This window comes from Scyliorhinus torazame, chromosome 7 (assembly GCF_047496885.1).
Source record: "Scyliorhinus torazame isolate Kashiwa2021f chromosome 7, sScyTor2.1, whole genome shotgun sequence".
In the NCBI taxonomy this organism is placed as follows: Eukaryota; Metazoa; Chordata; class Chondrichthyes; order Carcharhiniformes; family Scyliorhinidae; genus Scyliorhinus; species Scyliorhinus torazame.
In genome coordinates this window covers 284881869-284897976 of record NC_092713.1, presented here as the reverse complement: position 1 = coordinate 284897976, position 16108 = coordinate 284881869, and the positions used below count along the sequence as shown (strand labels likewise).

The 16108-nt window shown below is 43.5% G+C and overlaps 1 protein-coding gene across 6 annotated transcripts in view; it reads left to right on the top strand.

The window, feature by feature from the left end:
* The window catches only part of LOC140427083 (teneurin-2-like), a 3867843-nt gene that overhangs the window by 3746596 nt on the left and 105139 nt on the right, over positions 1-16108 (top strand). For all 6 annotated transcript variants that reach the window (XM_072512582.1, XM_072512581.1, XM_072512584.1 and 3 more), the window contains 2 exons: positions 455-601; positions 4151-4367. In XM_072512582.1, coding sequence (XP_072368683.1) covers positions 455-601; positions 4151-4367 — 364 coding nt within the window. The remainder of the gene's footprint in view (positions 1-454; positions 602-4150; positions 4368-16108) is intronic.

Sequence of the window (16108 nt, the reverse complement as noted above, 5' to 3'; positions counted from 1 at the left end):
ATTGTTGCGCAAATCCAGCAGCAGCAACAATAAGCTTCATCTAATTGCCGCTCATTTAATCTGTGGCAAAAAATTTGGAAGGTACTCTGTAATTTTCACTTTAGGTTCATAAGCTAATCTTTTAGTTTTGAAAATTACTTTGCCTGCTTCATCAGTCACTCTAATATGGATTGCTTTATGGTCAAAAGGCATTACATTGGAGATTTAGTTTAATAGGTACTAAAGTCACACTTTATCCTTTTTTAGCATCAAATCATTGAATAGCTTTAGCAACTAAAGGTTAGATTCATACAATACTAACTGGCAAACTCGAATCAATCCTTCATATAGGTTTTGCAGCCTTAATGTGTTTTCAGGTTTCAGATATATTAAGAAGTGCTAATAGGCACTTTGGATCTTGCAGCTGAATTGCCATTCATAACATCTCCTTTTAATCTCTTTTTAAAAATAACAGATGGCTGCCCTGATCTATGCAATGGCAATGGGAGATGCACCCTCAGCCAGAACAGTTGGCATTGCGTTTGCCAGACTGGCTGGCGAGGACCAGGGTGCAATGTTGCAATGGAGACATCTTGTACAGATGGCAAAGACAACGAAGGAGGTGAGCCTGTGATGGGGAAAATGATGTTGGGTTACAAATGAGAAATCTATACTGAGTTGCAGAACGGTCCCTACCAAACCTGATACACTCCCACAATAAATTAGAAGCTGGCAGACATTCTGTAATATGAGAAGATGCAGATGGTGCATTGAATCACAGTCCTCAGGCAATCCAATTTATGCCATCCATTCTCTCAACATGAGAATTCCATGACTTTCTGAGACGTTTATTTAAGGAGTTCTGCTCTTGAGTTTGGGAACAATGAAATGAGGAGTTTGTGTATTCACACTCTAAAATTGTGCAAAGGCTCTTGCCAATCTTAAATGGATTGTCATCCAAGAGCACAAGCAGAGAGCAGGAAAATAGAGGCATTTCTAATGCACAGTTCACTCGTCTTTTGTTTCTTTACCATTTCATCATTTCTCCTAGGTTTTTTTGAAGATAATCTTTCCTGAATATTCAATTTAAGACTCATATTTTGTTGCAATATATCTCTGTTTTGTCTTTCTACAAATGCTTACCACTGTGACTCACTCGTACGCAATAACCTCGTTTTATGTTCCATATATATCTTCTTTGTATTTGATCCCTTCCCCCTCCATCTCATCAGACCTTGATCTTATTCCTCCATCTATTAGTAATGATTTCCAGTGCTTTGCAGTTGATTCGATTCGAAGGAGACTACTTGTATTCAACCACTTCCCTTAATTGTTTTAAACATCTGAATCTTCTCCCCCTCCTTGCTCCAAGGCCATCATTATCATCTTCTAAGTTGTCGTAGCCTATCAAACTTGTAAGTGACAGAATGATGCTCTCAGCTATCCTCCATGCAAATTCCCTAGCCTGTGAGTTAATCTTTTAATCCATTCCTTGACTTGCACACTTTTAAATGCAATTTCCACCTTATTTTATGGTCGAACGCATTCTCTCATCAATTTCACCATTAATCCCTCTCACTTTGCTGTAATTCATACTTTTTGTACTTCTTTGTTTAATCTAAAGGATTTGTGTCAAGTGGTTTGTTTATTAAAGGGGTATAGTGACAGCAATAGATCCCTCCTCTTCCTCCATCATTTAAAGATGGTGTATAACTTGCCTTGTGATGCTGCCAGCTTCTCTGTTCTCCCCTTCTTACCTCTCCTTTTCACCCATTTCTGATTGAACATCTTTGACCTGAAGCATTAACTCTATCTGGTTTTTCACAGACATTGCCAGACTGGCAGTGTATTACCAGCATTTTACGTTTTTAATGTCCATTTTTGTGGCACACCACCTTCAACACCAATGGAAAAGTAGACTCTTCACTATCTGATTGGATGATTCCTCACTGCCACCCAGCAGCCTTCTTTCCTCTGATATTTTGCAAAATAAGAAACAGAACTGTTCAATTGAAAAAATACACAACTTTTTTTTTAATTGCCCCTACAATTTATCTCCTGAGTTATTTGCAGTTGTGTCCTGCCCTGGAGGGTTTGGAGCCTGGCCCTGAGAATGGTCCAGTGATAATCCCCCCATCTGCTTATGGGCAAGTGGCTAGCCTCTGCTGTCTGATGGCAATGTGAATCAAATTAAGAACTCAGGTTTACTGGGATGGACGTGAACCCATGTCCCACCACTTTGCAGCAATGTACGTCGGTGCCTTAATACTTGGAATCTTTTTCTTAAAAAAGAAACTGTCAATTGAAAGAACTTTCATTAATTGAAATATCTTTTCAATCTGTTCATTTCTTTGATTTGTGAACACTGCATTGCCAACTCATGCTGGTTGATAACTAGCCTAGTGACTTGTGCAAGTTTTTTTCCAATGCTCATTATTAATGTGGGAACTTAAAGGTTTATCTTAATATACCCATGTGAATCGCAAGCATTATACATCTTCCATAAATTATATGGTCCACAGGTGAGTTTAGAATGCTGGCAGTGATTTAGACAGCGGCATCATTGGAGGAACTTGTTGGGAGGGAGTTGCTGAGTCTGACAGGTTTGAGGCCGAGGTGACTGAGGCCTGGAAATGTAAGGCAGTTAAATTTCTAAACCTAAAAGTGCACAAGAGCTAAGCGATACCAACCAGAATAATCCTGCCTGCATCTTTCCTTAGATTAGGTTCAAGTATAGTACTGCGCACTATTGCATCCACCCTGCACCCTGCACCAGTGAAGTGTCAGGTCACATATCGGCAGGAATCTTTCTCTAGCTGTTCTGCCGAAGCAATCCTGATTGAAGATTGTGTCCCCAGCATGCTTGGGTTTCCAATTTTAAAATAATGCTGGAAGGCTGTTAATGTTGGTGAAAATTGTTAAATTAAACAATAGTTGTTCTTCAAGATCAAAGTTGTGCTGCTGGAATCAAACAAACTACAGCAATATTGTTGTATGTAAGCACATAAGGCCAATGTGATTCTGATTCTCTAAGATGACAGCTGTGCCTGAGAACATCAAGTCCTCCCTTCTCACTGATTGTACACCACGGAGACTTTGCTGATGGTGCTTTCTAAGGAGGCTGTGATATCACATTTTCAGCCTCCTGCTTTGTGAAGTGCCAGTTCTTCACAGTTTGATGAGTGCTTGATTGTTTTCAAGATGAATGTAGAATTGGGTGGCAGATTAATTTAGTGAAGATTGTTGCATAACTGTGTTTCTGATGGGGCTGGCTGACAGGTAAATGTGCTTATGTTGACTGACGGTCTCTCTGGGAGACATTCATGAGAATAAAATGGGTAGTCCACTAACTGTCTAACTGCACGAAATACTGCCAGGTTTGCCTAGTAATGAGAGTCTAGAACAAAAATAACTATAACACCTATCTTTTTGCTGTCTAGATCAATGAGGTGTCGGTAATGTGCAATATCTCACCATTTCTTGTCATCTTTGCCACAGGAAAGGGTTTATTGATGCCTGGGGGTATGGTGTTTATTACAGATTCAATTTGCCTCATGAATAGAACCAACTTTCTTCAATATTTATATACATGTCCCTTGTAATGTTATATTGTCACATTTCACCCCATCATATGAACTTTGTTATGCAGATAAGTCCTCTTCAGCACTTTGAATACAGCACAAGACCTTTTCAGCTTTTAACCTTCTTTCAATTTGCAATTACAACAATAACTTTGTAAATACATCTGCAAGAGTTTGTGAAACACACAGTATCGAAGAATATTTGTAAGAGGCAGTATCCCAGAAACGTCTGGGAAAGAGGATGCTGTGGGTGGGGGAGTGCAGATTGAGAATTTCTCCGTTTGCTCAATGTAGCAGAGGCGTAAATTTAAGAAACAATCTTTATTTTGCCACTTAAAATGACCAAAGCAATTATTCTGATAATACACAGAAGAAGACAGAATATCTTCCGAAGGAGCAGCTTCAACAGCAATGTGTGATTGCAAATTAAGAATATGATATTCCTAATTATTTATATGGTACGAAGTTTGACATGACCAACTTTATTATGTGTCCTCCTGCAAGAAGATAACCGTGGGACATGACCATCATGTGGCAAAATAGAATTTGACTTATGCTGAATAAATATATCCTTCTCTCTTTTGATGTAGATGGACTGATAGATTGCATGGATCCAGACTGCTGCCTTCAATCCAGCTGTCAGTCCAACCCTCTCTGTCATGGGTCGAATGACCCACTTGACATCATCCAGCAGAACCAATGGGAACTCTCCACTCAAGTTGTGAGATCTTTTTATGATCGCATTAAGCTCCTCGTGGGCAAAGATAGAACTCACATAATCCCTGGGGATAACCCCTTCAATGGCAGGTAAATAAAGTTCTATTTTATTAAGACAAAGAGACCAGTTCAAAAGAAAGATTGTGCATGGAAGCTTTTGAACCAAATTTAATTTCTGGTTGACGAAAGATTGGTTGTTTATTTCCAATGTTTACAGCCAATGTGGCACAGTTATAGATAGTTAACTCAGAACTTTACAGTTAAGTACACTTCATAAGGATATATAGCAAGTACCCGCCTTGATTCATCCCGACAAACATAATCTGCATTTCTCATTACTGCAAGTTTACAGATATTTCCTCGGGGTCATGAAGAGAGTAGGAAGGAGGATTTCCGGATGTAAACCCGGAAGTAAGGGTTCTCGGACATTCTGCAGAACTAAAGTGCAGGGCATCTTTTACATCTTTCCCAGAGGTCTCTTGGTGGACCGCCATCCTGATTGACAAATAGGTGGGAAAGCAGCTGAGGAATGAATGGCAGCTAAATAGGGGCACCTCAACGGTCATGGACACTAGGAGAGAAGGTTGGGAACTTGGAATAGGTGAGAGATTGGGATGGGGGATTTGGAAATCTCAGAGAAGTGGCTGACACTTGGAGACTATGAGGAGTGCGAACAGTCAGTCACATGGTGTGTATATTTGTTGGACCTGAAGGAAACATTCCTATTCCCCCGGCCCACAAGCAGCGCTATAAATTAACTTAGCTTGTGGATCTAGCTGTTCACACCCCCTTTACTTGCGAGTGTGCCTGAGCTCTGGGAAATCTAGCTGATGTGAAATTTTTAAAAACATAGATTGATAAAATAGATACACACAGCCTACTTAAAAGCTTTCATTGACTAGTCTGTCTCTGAGGAGAAGATTGGCCACTCCCCAACTTTAAAATTAGATTCGGTTTGAAAATGTTACATTTTTCTTTTCCAAACTCATCCATTCGTGGAAGTAAAATAGCCCCCATTAGCATTATGATAGATATAGATGATGTCACATCTAGGACAATCATTGGCCTTACTCAAATTTACAATGGGCAGTGGCAAATTGAAGTCTTCTTCCTCAAGGAATTGTAAAACCCTCCCCGGGGGTGCGATGGCAGGTTGGAGGGATGAAATTGAGCATCATGGTACTGGTGCAATGTTCGCTGCCTACCCTTCCCCTCCTGCCCCCCACTGCATTTTTACCCACAGTGAGGGAGGCTTTGGGTGATGCACTGATCCATTGGCAATTTAAAGACCATTTCAGGGCCTCAGCCTGTTGCCACTGGAATTTTACCTTTGGTAGGGGAGGCTACACCAAGTGCCCGGACAACTAGAAGAAATCTGCCAGATTGATGTCAAGGCAAGGAGGAACATAGAACATCGAACATACAGTGCAGAAGGAGGCCCAACCTGTTTGCACCGACCCACTTTAAGCCCTCACTTCCACCCTATCCCCGTAACCCAATAATCCCTCCTAACCATTTTGGACACTAAGGGCAATTTAGCATGTCCAATCCACCTAACCTGCACGTCTTTGGACTGTGGGAGGAAACTGGAGCACCCAGAGGACCCATGCAGACACAGGGAGAACGTGCAGACTCCGCACAGACAGTGACCCAACGTGGAATCAAAACTGGGACCCTGGGGTGCTGTGTTGCCACAATGCTAACCACTGTGCTACCGTGCTGCCTTGACCCCTTTCGGGATTCCCCCCCCCTTCCCCCCCGCCCACCCCCAAAAGTATGAAGATTCCCCTACCTCTCCCCCTTGATCTGTCCCACCCACACCACCATCCTGTAAGATGCCAGACTCACCTTTCATTCTGGCTCCATCACCGAATGCTTTCCTTGGGAATTGCTGCAGTCGCAGCAGTGAGTTGTGCTCCCTGTGTTAAACTGCTGTGGAGCAAGTCAGTCAAGTGGAGGAGGGTTTGCACCTCACTTTTACATCATTGGGTGGGGCTTCTGACCCCAAGTGTCTGCTGGATTCCCCTTTTCTCAGCATCAAACTCTTCAAAATAGCATGCTTTTGCAACCAATCTTTTTCATTTTTCCAACATGTCGCAGGAATGGGTTTAACACTGGCTGGATGGTAACAGACCTCCATTCGGAAAAACAGTCTTGCACTGCTACCCTCTGTCTGCTATGGCCGCCCCGCAATCCCCCGAACACCCGCGGAGGGCACCTCCGGCCTGATCAACACCACGTGAAAAATGGCAGGTGTCAAACTGGTACCTTGGCAGTGTCCCTACCAACTGGCAGTACCACCTGGGCAACTTGGCAGTGCCAGGTTGCAACCGAGGTAACACTGCCAAGATGCCAGGCTGGCACCAGCAGGGTGCTCAAGTGGCACCAGTAATGCCAGGGTACCACCCTGATGCGCCTGGGCACCTCTGATCCGCAGGGAGAACTCCACGAGTGCCGTTCCGTCTGGTTCCCTTTTGTGGAGACCAGTACTGACCGGTGCTTGCCTGAGGTCTCTGAAGCAAAGGGGATATATTCCAATGCCTCGGGAAACTGCATATTAGAGCGAGACTAGCTGTGTCACTCTAATGTGCAGATTTGACAGAAGTTGATCCCAGCCAGAATGGCGGGATTCACATCGCAAAGTCTTGCAAGACCATGTTAGATTTTGCGAGGCGTTGCGAGCCAGGTAGATCCCAGGAGCTGGGCCTCCCGGTTGCTATCTGCTATGTTGCGCTGCAGAACGCTGCTTTTCGATCATGCCCTTCGTCATTTTTGTGGGACCTGGGGAGTTTCTCCCGGGTCTAGCCAACACTTCAAAATTATTTGTAGCAGAGGGGAGTTGAACTCACTGGCGAGACCGGCTCCTCAGAGGTCAGGGCACCATTTTGAAAAGGTGCCCTGATCTCTAAATAAGCTTGAGAGCTCCCCACATGCCCCACCCATGAACAATGCCGCTCCACCCATGAAGAATGCCATCCCCCCTCAGACATGGGCATTCCCTCCTCCCCCCAAGCTATGGAGTTGCTGAGGGCCCCCCAATTTCAGGTCCCCCCACCTCCCCTCTTTCAAGATACTCTCCCTTTCAGGACCACCCCCCTCACTCCCCCAACCTTAATGAAGCCCTTTCATACACCTCCTTCACATTCACTTTCATGAGCATGGCCTTCCTCTGATCCCAACGCTTGGCAGTGCCAACCTGGCACTGCCAGCAGGGCACCTGAGAAGTGCTCCTGGCACGCTGGCACATCCAACTGGATACTCTGATACCGTGACTGCAACTGAGTACTCTGAGGGTGTGATCCAGATCATGCTGAGAGCCGCAGGTCGGGTAACTTGGGCGAGGCTTTGCGCCCGAGGCAAAGCCCAATTTGGGCCTCTCCCACGATGCTCCCAACATGCCCAGATTGTGCCCAATCTATCTGAAATTCCTCCATTGATCACAGGGACTAAATGCTGGAGATTACACAGATGGAAAAGGAGCTCCGCAAGCCCATCATGTCAGAGATATATTCCTGAATCCTGAGCTCGGAGATTAGCCGGATCCAAAATAAATCTGATGGCTTTTCTGGAAGGCTATTGAGCTTTTTAACTGGACAGTTGTCCACAACTACATATTTTGAGTTTACAAATAGTTGTTTGACAGTACAGAATTTGACATTGCTGAAAAAAGAGAGAAGCCTTTCACCCTGCACCCATCAGGGCAGAATCACAAGAACTCCAATTCGCAAAGAGAACAACAATTTATACTGCACGAGAAGTGGAATCTGATTGGTCGAGGCATTTCCATGCGCATTCTTCAACAGCATTTTTCTTTTTCCAGCAATATTTTGGTTCATGGAAGATTGTCTTTTTGTCGTTTGTTGTACATCTTCCATACTTACTGCAGATTGAGGTTACGTAAAATTTCAGTCTTGACAGATCGTCAATAGATAGTGAAAAAAGCAAAATGCAGCAAAGTTGAGTAAAGTTGTCTTATTAATTCCAGTGAATGATCACTGTGACAAAGTTAAGCATATTCTTATGCCTGGGCTTTAACGTAATACCAGCTTCTTTCACTCGTGACAGCATGTAAGATGTTAAAAGAACAGAGCTCCATTCATAAAAAAACTTTACTCTAATGCAAATTATTACAGATGATGTCTCAGCCAGGTGTCTGAAGGAGGATGCCAAACTATTTAATGAGAGTCCAAACATCTTGTAGAGTTTGCTTTATTGGGCATTTGATTGACAGCTTTTTGGCATGAATTTTAACAATTATTTAAAATGTTTTTGTCTCAATTATTCTCTGGAAAGTATTTCTTAGCCTTCTTGGTTCAAATTAGGAGCATGCCTGGTGTTTTTGTTGATAGATAGTGAGGCCAGATAGATTCTGTGAATCGCGACAAGTTATACCACGTGGAAATTACTCATCGATTTTTGCAATAATCGCAATTATTTGTTACCTTCAACTTACTTGAGGAGCTAGTTGAGGTGAATAACTGCAACTAAATGTACTTTGTGTCACTGCAATAATCATTTATTATTTTACTATTTAGTTAATTTATTTGTCAGTTTAGTCACCATCGAGTGTAATGACATTCTCCTGCCTTCTGAAATCAACAAAGATCAGGTGAAGCGAAATAATAAAACCACAAAACTGAAATATTAATAAGCATGGTTCGAGCATGAAACGTGTTGTGTCTTGTCATTGCTATTCATCCCATCTACTTTGCACCAAGAGCAATTCAGCTGGTCCCGTTCCCCTGTAATTTCCCGGTAGCCCTATGAAATTGTTGGCCGGAATTCTCCGCCCGTTAGCTGGTGACAGAATTCTCTGGTCCCGCTGGCAATGCAGCCCCATCTGCGGGTTTCCCAGCAGCGTGGGGTGGCTTCATTGGGAATTCCCATTGACAGCAGCGGGAACAGAGAACCCCGCCACCAGAGAACGGCGTGCCGCCTCCCGCCATCGAGATACACGTGGCTGAGAGGTCGGAGAATCCCGCCCCGTTATCTTCAGATACTTATCCAATTGCTTTCTGAAAACTATATTGGAATCTGCCTCCCTCTCAGCTGGTACCTTACCATCAGGTGATCCTTACCAATCGCTACATAAAGGAATGGTTTATTTGATGCTCACTTTCTTTTGCCAGTCAGCTGAAATCTGCATCCTCTGGTTCTCGATCCATCCGTCAAATGGAAGAGTTTCTCCCTATCACCGATTCTGTTGGCCCACGTCTTTTTGAAGTCGATCACTATCCTCTTCACAGTTCGCAAATCTTCCAAGTTTTGTATCATCTGCATATTTTGCACACACCCACATCATTAATATATATCAAGAAAAACAGTTTATTTGTACCGAACCCTGGGGAACATTGGCAAAACAATTGTTTTTCACTACTTTATGTTCAGCCAAAAGTCATATCCATGCATCCACTGTCCATTTTATTCCATGGGTTTTAGCTTTGCTTTTAAGCCTGCAATGACGCACTTTCTCAAATGCCTTTTAGAATCATAGAAACCCTACAGCGCATAGAATCATAGAATTTACAGTGCAGAAGGAAGCCATTCAGCCATCGACCTCCAGAAGAGCACGCCGTGCAGGCCCACTCCCCCATTCCATCCCCGAAACCCCATAACCCCACCTAACCTTTGGACATTATAAAGCATTTTATAAAGGCCAATCCACCGAGCCTCCACATCTTTGGACAGTGGGAGGAAACCAGAGCACCCAGAGGAAACCCAAGCAAACACGAGGGAAATGTGCAAACTCTACACAGACAGTCACCCAAGGCTGGAATTGAATCTGAATCCCTGGTGCTGTGAGAACCTGGGCCGATGGTGCTGTGAGACATCAGGGCTAACCATTGTGCTACCATGCCACCTAAAACTCCCGATGCACCACATCAACCATATTACCCTCATCAACCCTCTTGTTGCCTCATCAAAAGATTCAATCAATTGTTTTCGCAGGTATTTGCCATTTGAGTTGTTTTGAGATGAACATAGCAGCCACTTAATTGAATCACTTTTCTTACAGTGACTCTGCTGCAATGGGCAAACCCCTGTTGTTCACAGTATTCCATCCGCTCATTAGTTATTGCAGCAGGACAACAAGCAATGGCTTTGACAAACAATATTTCTCTTTGTCCAACAGGTATTAAACCACTGAGCTTGCAGTTGGAAACTGTCAAACTGCAATCTGTAGTTTAAGTGTTCTGTATCCTAAAATTGCTCTGCTTGAACATATATTACATTTCCAAAGTCTGCAGTTAAGTTGGAGAAAGCAGAGCATGTATTTTTTTTGTTTCAAAAGGGAATATGCATCTGAAGAGTGAAAAAATTGCAGGGCTATAGGGAAAGGGATGGGGAGTGGGACCAGCAGATTTGCTTTTTCAGAAAGCCCGCACCGACGCGACAGGCTGAATAGCCTCTTGCTGTGCTGCAATCACTCTATAATACAATGATTCTATGAAATTAGCTAAACATGATTAGTCTTTAATAAATCTGTGCTGGCCTTCCTTAATTAGCCTTCCCTTTCCTGAGTGATTCCTAATTTTGTCCAAGATTATCATTTCTAAAAGCTTTCCTACCACTGAGGTTAAAATGACTGACCTGTAGTTAAATGCAGTTTTCTCTGCACCCCTTTTTTGAACAAATGTGTGACCATTGCAACCAGTCTTCTAGCACCATCCCCGTATCTAAGGGGAGTTGGACGATTATGGTCAGTATCTCCACAATATCCTCCTTTAAGTTTCCTTAGATGCATCCCATCTGGCCCTCATGACTTATCAACTTTGAATACAGCCATACTTTCTAATATAATCTCTTTATCAATTATTGGCCCTTCCAATATCACAACTAGCTCCTTCTTCACTATCACTTTTGCAGCATCTTCTTTTTTAGTGAAGTTTTCCGCAAAGTATGCATTTAACGCCTCAGCCAAGTTCACTGCCTCAATGCATAGAGCTCCTTTTTGATGCATGATCGGTCCCACTTTCCGTTTTTATCTTACTATTTATATGCCTGTAAAAGATTTTTGAATTGACTAATATGTTCATTTCCCATCTCTTCACAAACCCTCTCCTTGCATTTCATAAGAAACAATAATCTGGAACAAAAGTAATAGTCACATGGACAAATGCGGGTTTAGCATGGATTTCTTAAGGGAAAATTGTGACTAACAAACTTGCTGGAGTTTTTTGAGCTAATGGAGAGGGTTGATGAGGGCAATGCTGTTTATGTGGTGTGCATAGACTTCCAAAAGGCATTTGATATAGTGCCACATAACAGACTTGTAAACACATTTATGGAATAAACGTAGCAACATGGCTACGTAATTGGCAGAGTGGCGGGAAGCAGAGTCGAGAGGTTAATGGATATTTTTTGGGCTGGAGTAAGATGGGGTCAGTATTAGAACTTTACTTTTCCTGTTAATTAGTAATGACTTGGACCTTGGAACGGAGCACAATTTCAAAGTTTGTGGTTGATGCAAAACTTGCAAACATTGTGAACTGTGAGGAGGATAGTGTAGAACTTCAAAAGGACATAGAGAGGTTGTTGGAAAGGGCAGACAGGTGGCAGACGAAGTTCAATGTGAAGAAAGGTAAAATGATTCATTTTGTTAGGAAGAACATGGAAAGACAATAGAAAATAAAAGGTACAGTTCTGAAGGGGATGCGGGTCCTGGGTGTACATATCCTTAATTCATTGAAGGTGGCAGGGCAGCTTGAGAGAGTGGTTCATAAAGCATACAGTATCCTAGGTTTTATTAATAGGAGCATAAAGTACAAGGGGAAGAAGGTTATATTGAACTTGTATGAGACACTAGTTCAGCCTCAGCTAGAGTAATGCATCCAGTTCTGAGTGCCACACTGTCGGAAGGAAGTGCAGGCATTCGGGAGAGTGCAGAAAAGATTCACAAGAATGGTTGCAGGGATGAGAAACTTCAGTTATGAAGATAGATTGGAGAAGTTATGACTGTTTTCATTAGAGAACAGAAGACTCAGAAGATTTGATAGAGGTATTCAAAATCATGAGGGGTCTGGGTGGAGAAGATAGGGAGAAACTGTTTCAAAGGATTGAGAATGAAAGGGCACAGATTTAAAGTAAAAGCAAAAAACTGCAGAAGCCGGAAATCTGAGGTAAAAGCAGAAAATGCTGGAAAAACTCACCAGGTCCAGCAGCATCAGTGGGGAGAGAGTCGGAGTTAACTTTTAGAGTCCGTATGACTTCTTCAGAGCTCTCCACAGATGCTGCCGGACCAACTGAGGCTTTCCAGCGTTTTCTGCTTTTATCTCAGATTGAACGTAATTGGCAAAAGAAGCAAAAGCAAAACAAGAAAAAGCTTTTCACGCAGTGAGGGGTTAAGGTCTGGAAAGCACTGCCTGCTTGTTTGGAGGAGGTCAGTTCAATCAAAGCATTTATAAAACAGTAAGACTGTTATCTGAAAAGGAAGAATGTGTAGGATTACGGGGAAAGGGCAGAAGAATGGTACTGAGAAAATTATACTAAGAGAGGCAGTAGATACAGAATGGACCGAATGGCCTCTTCTGCACTGTACTAATTCTGTATTTCATTTTTTCACTGCCTCTCTGAACTTTCTATCATCACCCTGGTTCCAATTTGTTTCAATTTTTCATACATCTGCTTATTTAATCTCCATCTCTTTTGCCATTCGGGGAACACTGGCCATGGTTGTCCTGCGATTCCCTCTCGTGAGGATGGGCTTTTCCTGTACCCAAACATTTCCTATTTAAGGCAGTCCATTGTTCCATTACAATCTTGTCTGTCAATCGTTCATTCCAATTTACCAAGGACATTTACGTTCCCAACCCACAGAAACTGCCACTCCTCCAATTATGCATCATTACTCTAGATTTTTCCTTGTCTTTTTCCACAGCTAATCTAAACCTTGTAACAGCATGAGCACTGTTCCCCAAATGTTACCATACTGACCCTTGATCCACATGACCAACATCATTCCCCAGGCCAAACCCAACAATGCCTTCTTCCTTGTTGGGTAAGATAATTCAAGAATGATCAAGGTAATTCCCCTGAAAATGTCAGAAAATTATTTCTCTTTCTGCCCTTTATACTAGTGCTATCCCAGTTTATATTAGAAAAATTAATCCCCCCCCCCCCACCCCCATAGTGAGTACTCTGTAATTCTTATAATTGTGATTTCCCTGTAAATTTGCTCCACCTCATCTTTCCCACTAGTTGGTGGCCAGGAGTACACCAGAGTACAATGGGAGCTCTATTGATTCTTAATTCCAATCAAATGAATGCACCCTCTGCCAGTCCAGGACATCGTCTCTTTCCAACGTGTTGATATTCTCCTGAATATACAATCTTTCTTTCCTTCCCTATCTTTCTTGAACACCCTTTATGCAAGGATATTGTAAGGAACCTCTTTGAAATCCTTGGCTGATCCAGGTTTCCTTTTTCATGCCTGTCCAGCTGGCTGTTTTTAGAGCTACAGACTTGTGGTTTTGAACTGAACACCCCCCATCCCCAACCCCCACCCCCACCCCCACCCCACTGCAACCTTCTATTTGAACTGTCCCAGGCACACCCTTTGATGCAGTGTGCTCTATGGCGTAGCTTGTGATGTCATTTTGATGGACTTGGCTAGCAGCCAATCCCCTCTTCTGTAATTCTGGGACATATTCTGCTTTCAGCTGTGATTTGTGGGGCCCTTCAGAAGATTCTGGTACAGAAGAAACACTTTTAATTTTACTTCAGTTCTGCTCAGATCTTGAGAGCAACCAGAAGCAGGTTTAAAACACTCTCGCTATCCAGCCAGGCCTGTGAAGGTAACCCCTGATTAAAAGGCTGCAAGCAGTCTGCGTCCAGTTCTGTGAAAACATAGGAACAACAGATTCTATGAGCTGAGGTTGGCTCTCAGGTTTTAGTTTTGTTTTTTGGGACAGAGTTGAAGAAGGTTTTAAGTTCTCAGCCCTTGAAGGGGATGGATCTCTCTCAAAACCCCCAGTTGGAGGCTCTGCTTTCTCCTCAACTGAGCTGATAGGCATAGTGAACTGAGTGTCAATCTGGTGGAGGCCTGCACTCTCAGGTAGAGAATTTGAGTACTACCTCAGTGAGACCGAGAGTCAATCTGGTGGAGGACTGTACAAGTGAAGGTGACTCTCCGGAGGTATTCCTGCAGCCTGCGAGGTCTAATTGAAAGCAGATTCTAAAAGATCCAAAGCAATTGGTGTTTTGAACATTTTGCGTCGTTGGAACATTGCCGACTACAAAGATTTCCAGCTCTGCAGCAAAGAGTCACCTCAAGCCTTTTTAATCCCCATTATCTTTGAATCTTTCCTATCCGCCCACCGTGTGTCTGTCTTGCGTGTGTCTGGGTGGAGAACGGGATGGGGTTTGGGGAATAGTTAGATTAGTAGACCATGGTTCGATTACTTCCTTTACATGTTTATTTCTTCTAATATCATAAATGGACCGTTTTTAAATGTTTTACTGACAAATCTGGTGCCTGTCTAGGGTCAAAGATCTCAGGAAAACATACACACTATTGGTTAATTCACTTATGTTGGAACACTGGGGCCTGTGGGGCTGGAATTGACTGTGCACTTGTCCAGGGTGTTGTAACAATATTTTGTATCCAGTCTTGCTTCTTTTTGAGTTGGGGCTCCTTTATCAGCACAACATCATATTCCCATGTGGGTATTGTGCTTGCAATTCACCATCCTGTGCCCATCATTCTGTTAAGTTAGTTTAAACTCTCCCCAACAATACTGGCAAAGGACTTTGGATTCAGGTGCAAACCATCTGGTCACCTACCTCAGATCTGGTCCCAATGTCCCAGAAATGTAAAGCCCTTCCTCCTGCACTGTCTCTGCAGCCACATATTTATCTGCTCAATCCTCTTATTTCTACAATCAATATAGGGTTCTCTGTTTAATTCCTGAGCACACTAAATGTTTTCCAAGGCATTTTGGGATGTGAAAACACACTAGGGTGTATGAAGCAAAGGCTCACCACGAAAGAGAGCTGTATTGCTGAAGCCAAAAATAGCTGCAGTCGGAAAGACTGCCTATCTTAATTGCATACTTTATGGTATTGAAGATTGAAAGACTTGAGTTAAAATTATAGTCATGACAGATTGTAGATACTTCAGTGGAAAATGTGAAAATTCAACGAGCTTGAGTAAAGTTATTTTTTAATTAAAGGGAGTGATTACTTCCACTGTCAACAGTTGAGATCATGAAAGGTAGCTCAGCAATCTCTGTGTGTTTCAGTATTTTTTTCACAGAAATAATATTTGGCTACACTTTGCATTTCTACCAGAAATTCTCGAAATATATATTACCCCAACAATTGGAAAATGTTGAATGTGTTTCTTTGTGGTTCCAGTGGCGACAATCTTTGTTATTGACCTCAACTGAGGCCCCAGCTTCAGTGGTGGAGGATGAGCCCAACTGGAAAGTTTCTCAGACCAGGGGCGGGATTCTCCCCTACCCGGCGGGGCGGGGGTCCTGGCGGGATGGAGTGGCGTGAACCACTCCGGCGTCGGGCCGGCCCAAAGGTGCGGATTTCTCCGCAGCTTTAGGGGCCAAGCCCTCTCCTTTAGGAGCTAGGCCCGCGCCAGAGTGGTTGCCGTCCCACCGGCTGGCGTGGAAGACCTTTGGCGCCACGCCAGCCGGGGCCGAAGGGACTCCGCCGGCCGGCGGAAGTCCACACATGCGCGGGAGCGTCAGCGGCTGCTGAAGTCATCCCCGCGCATGCGCAGGGGGCGTCACCTCCGGGTCGGCCATCGCGGAGGGAAAAGAGTGCCCCCATGGCACAGGTCCGCCCGCGGATCGGTGGGCCCCGATCGCGGGCCAGGCCAC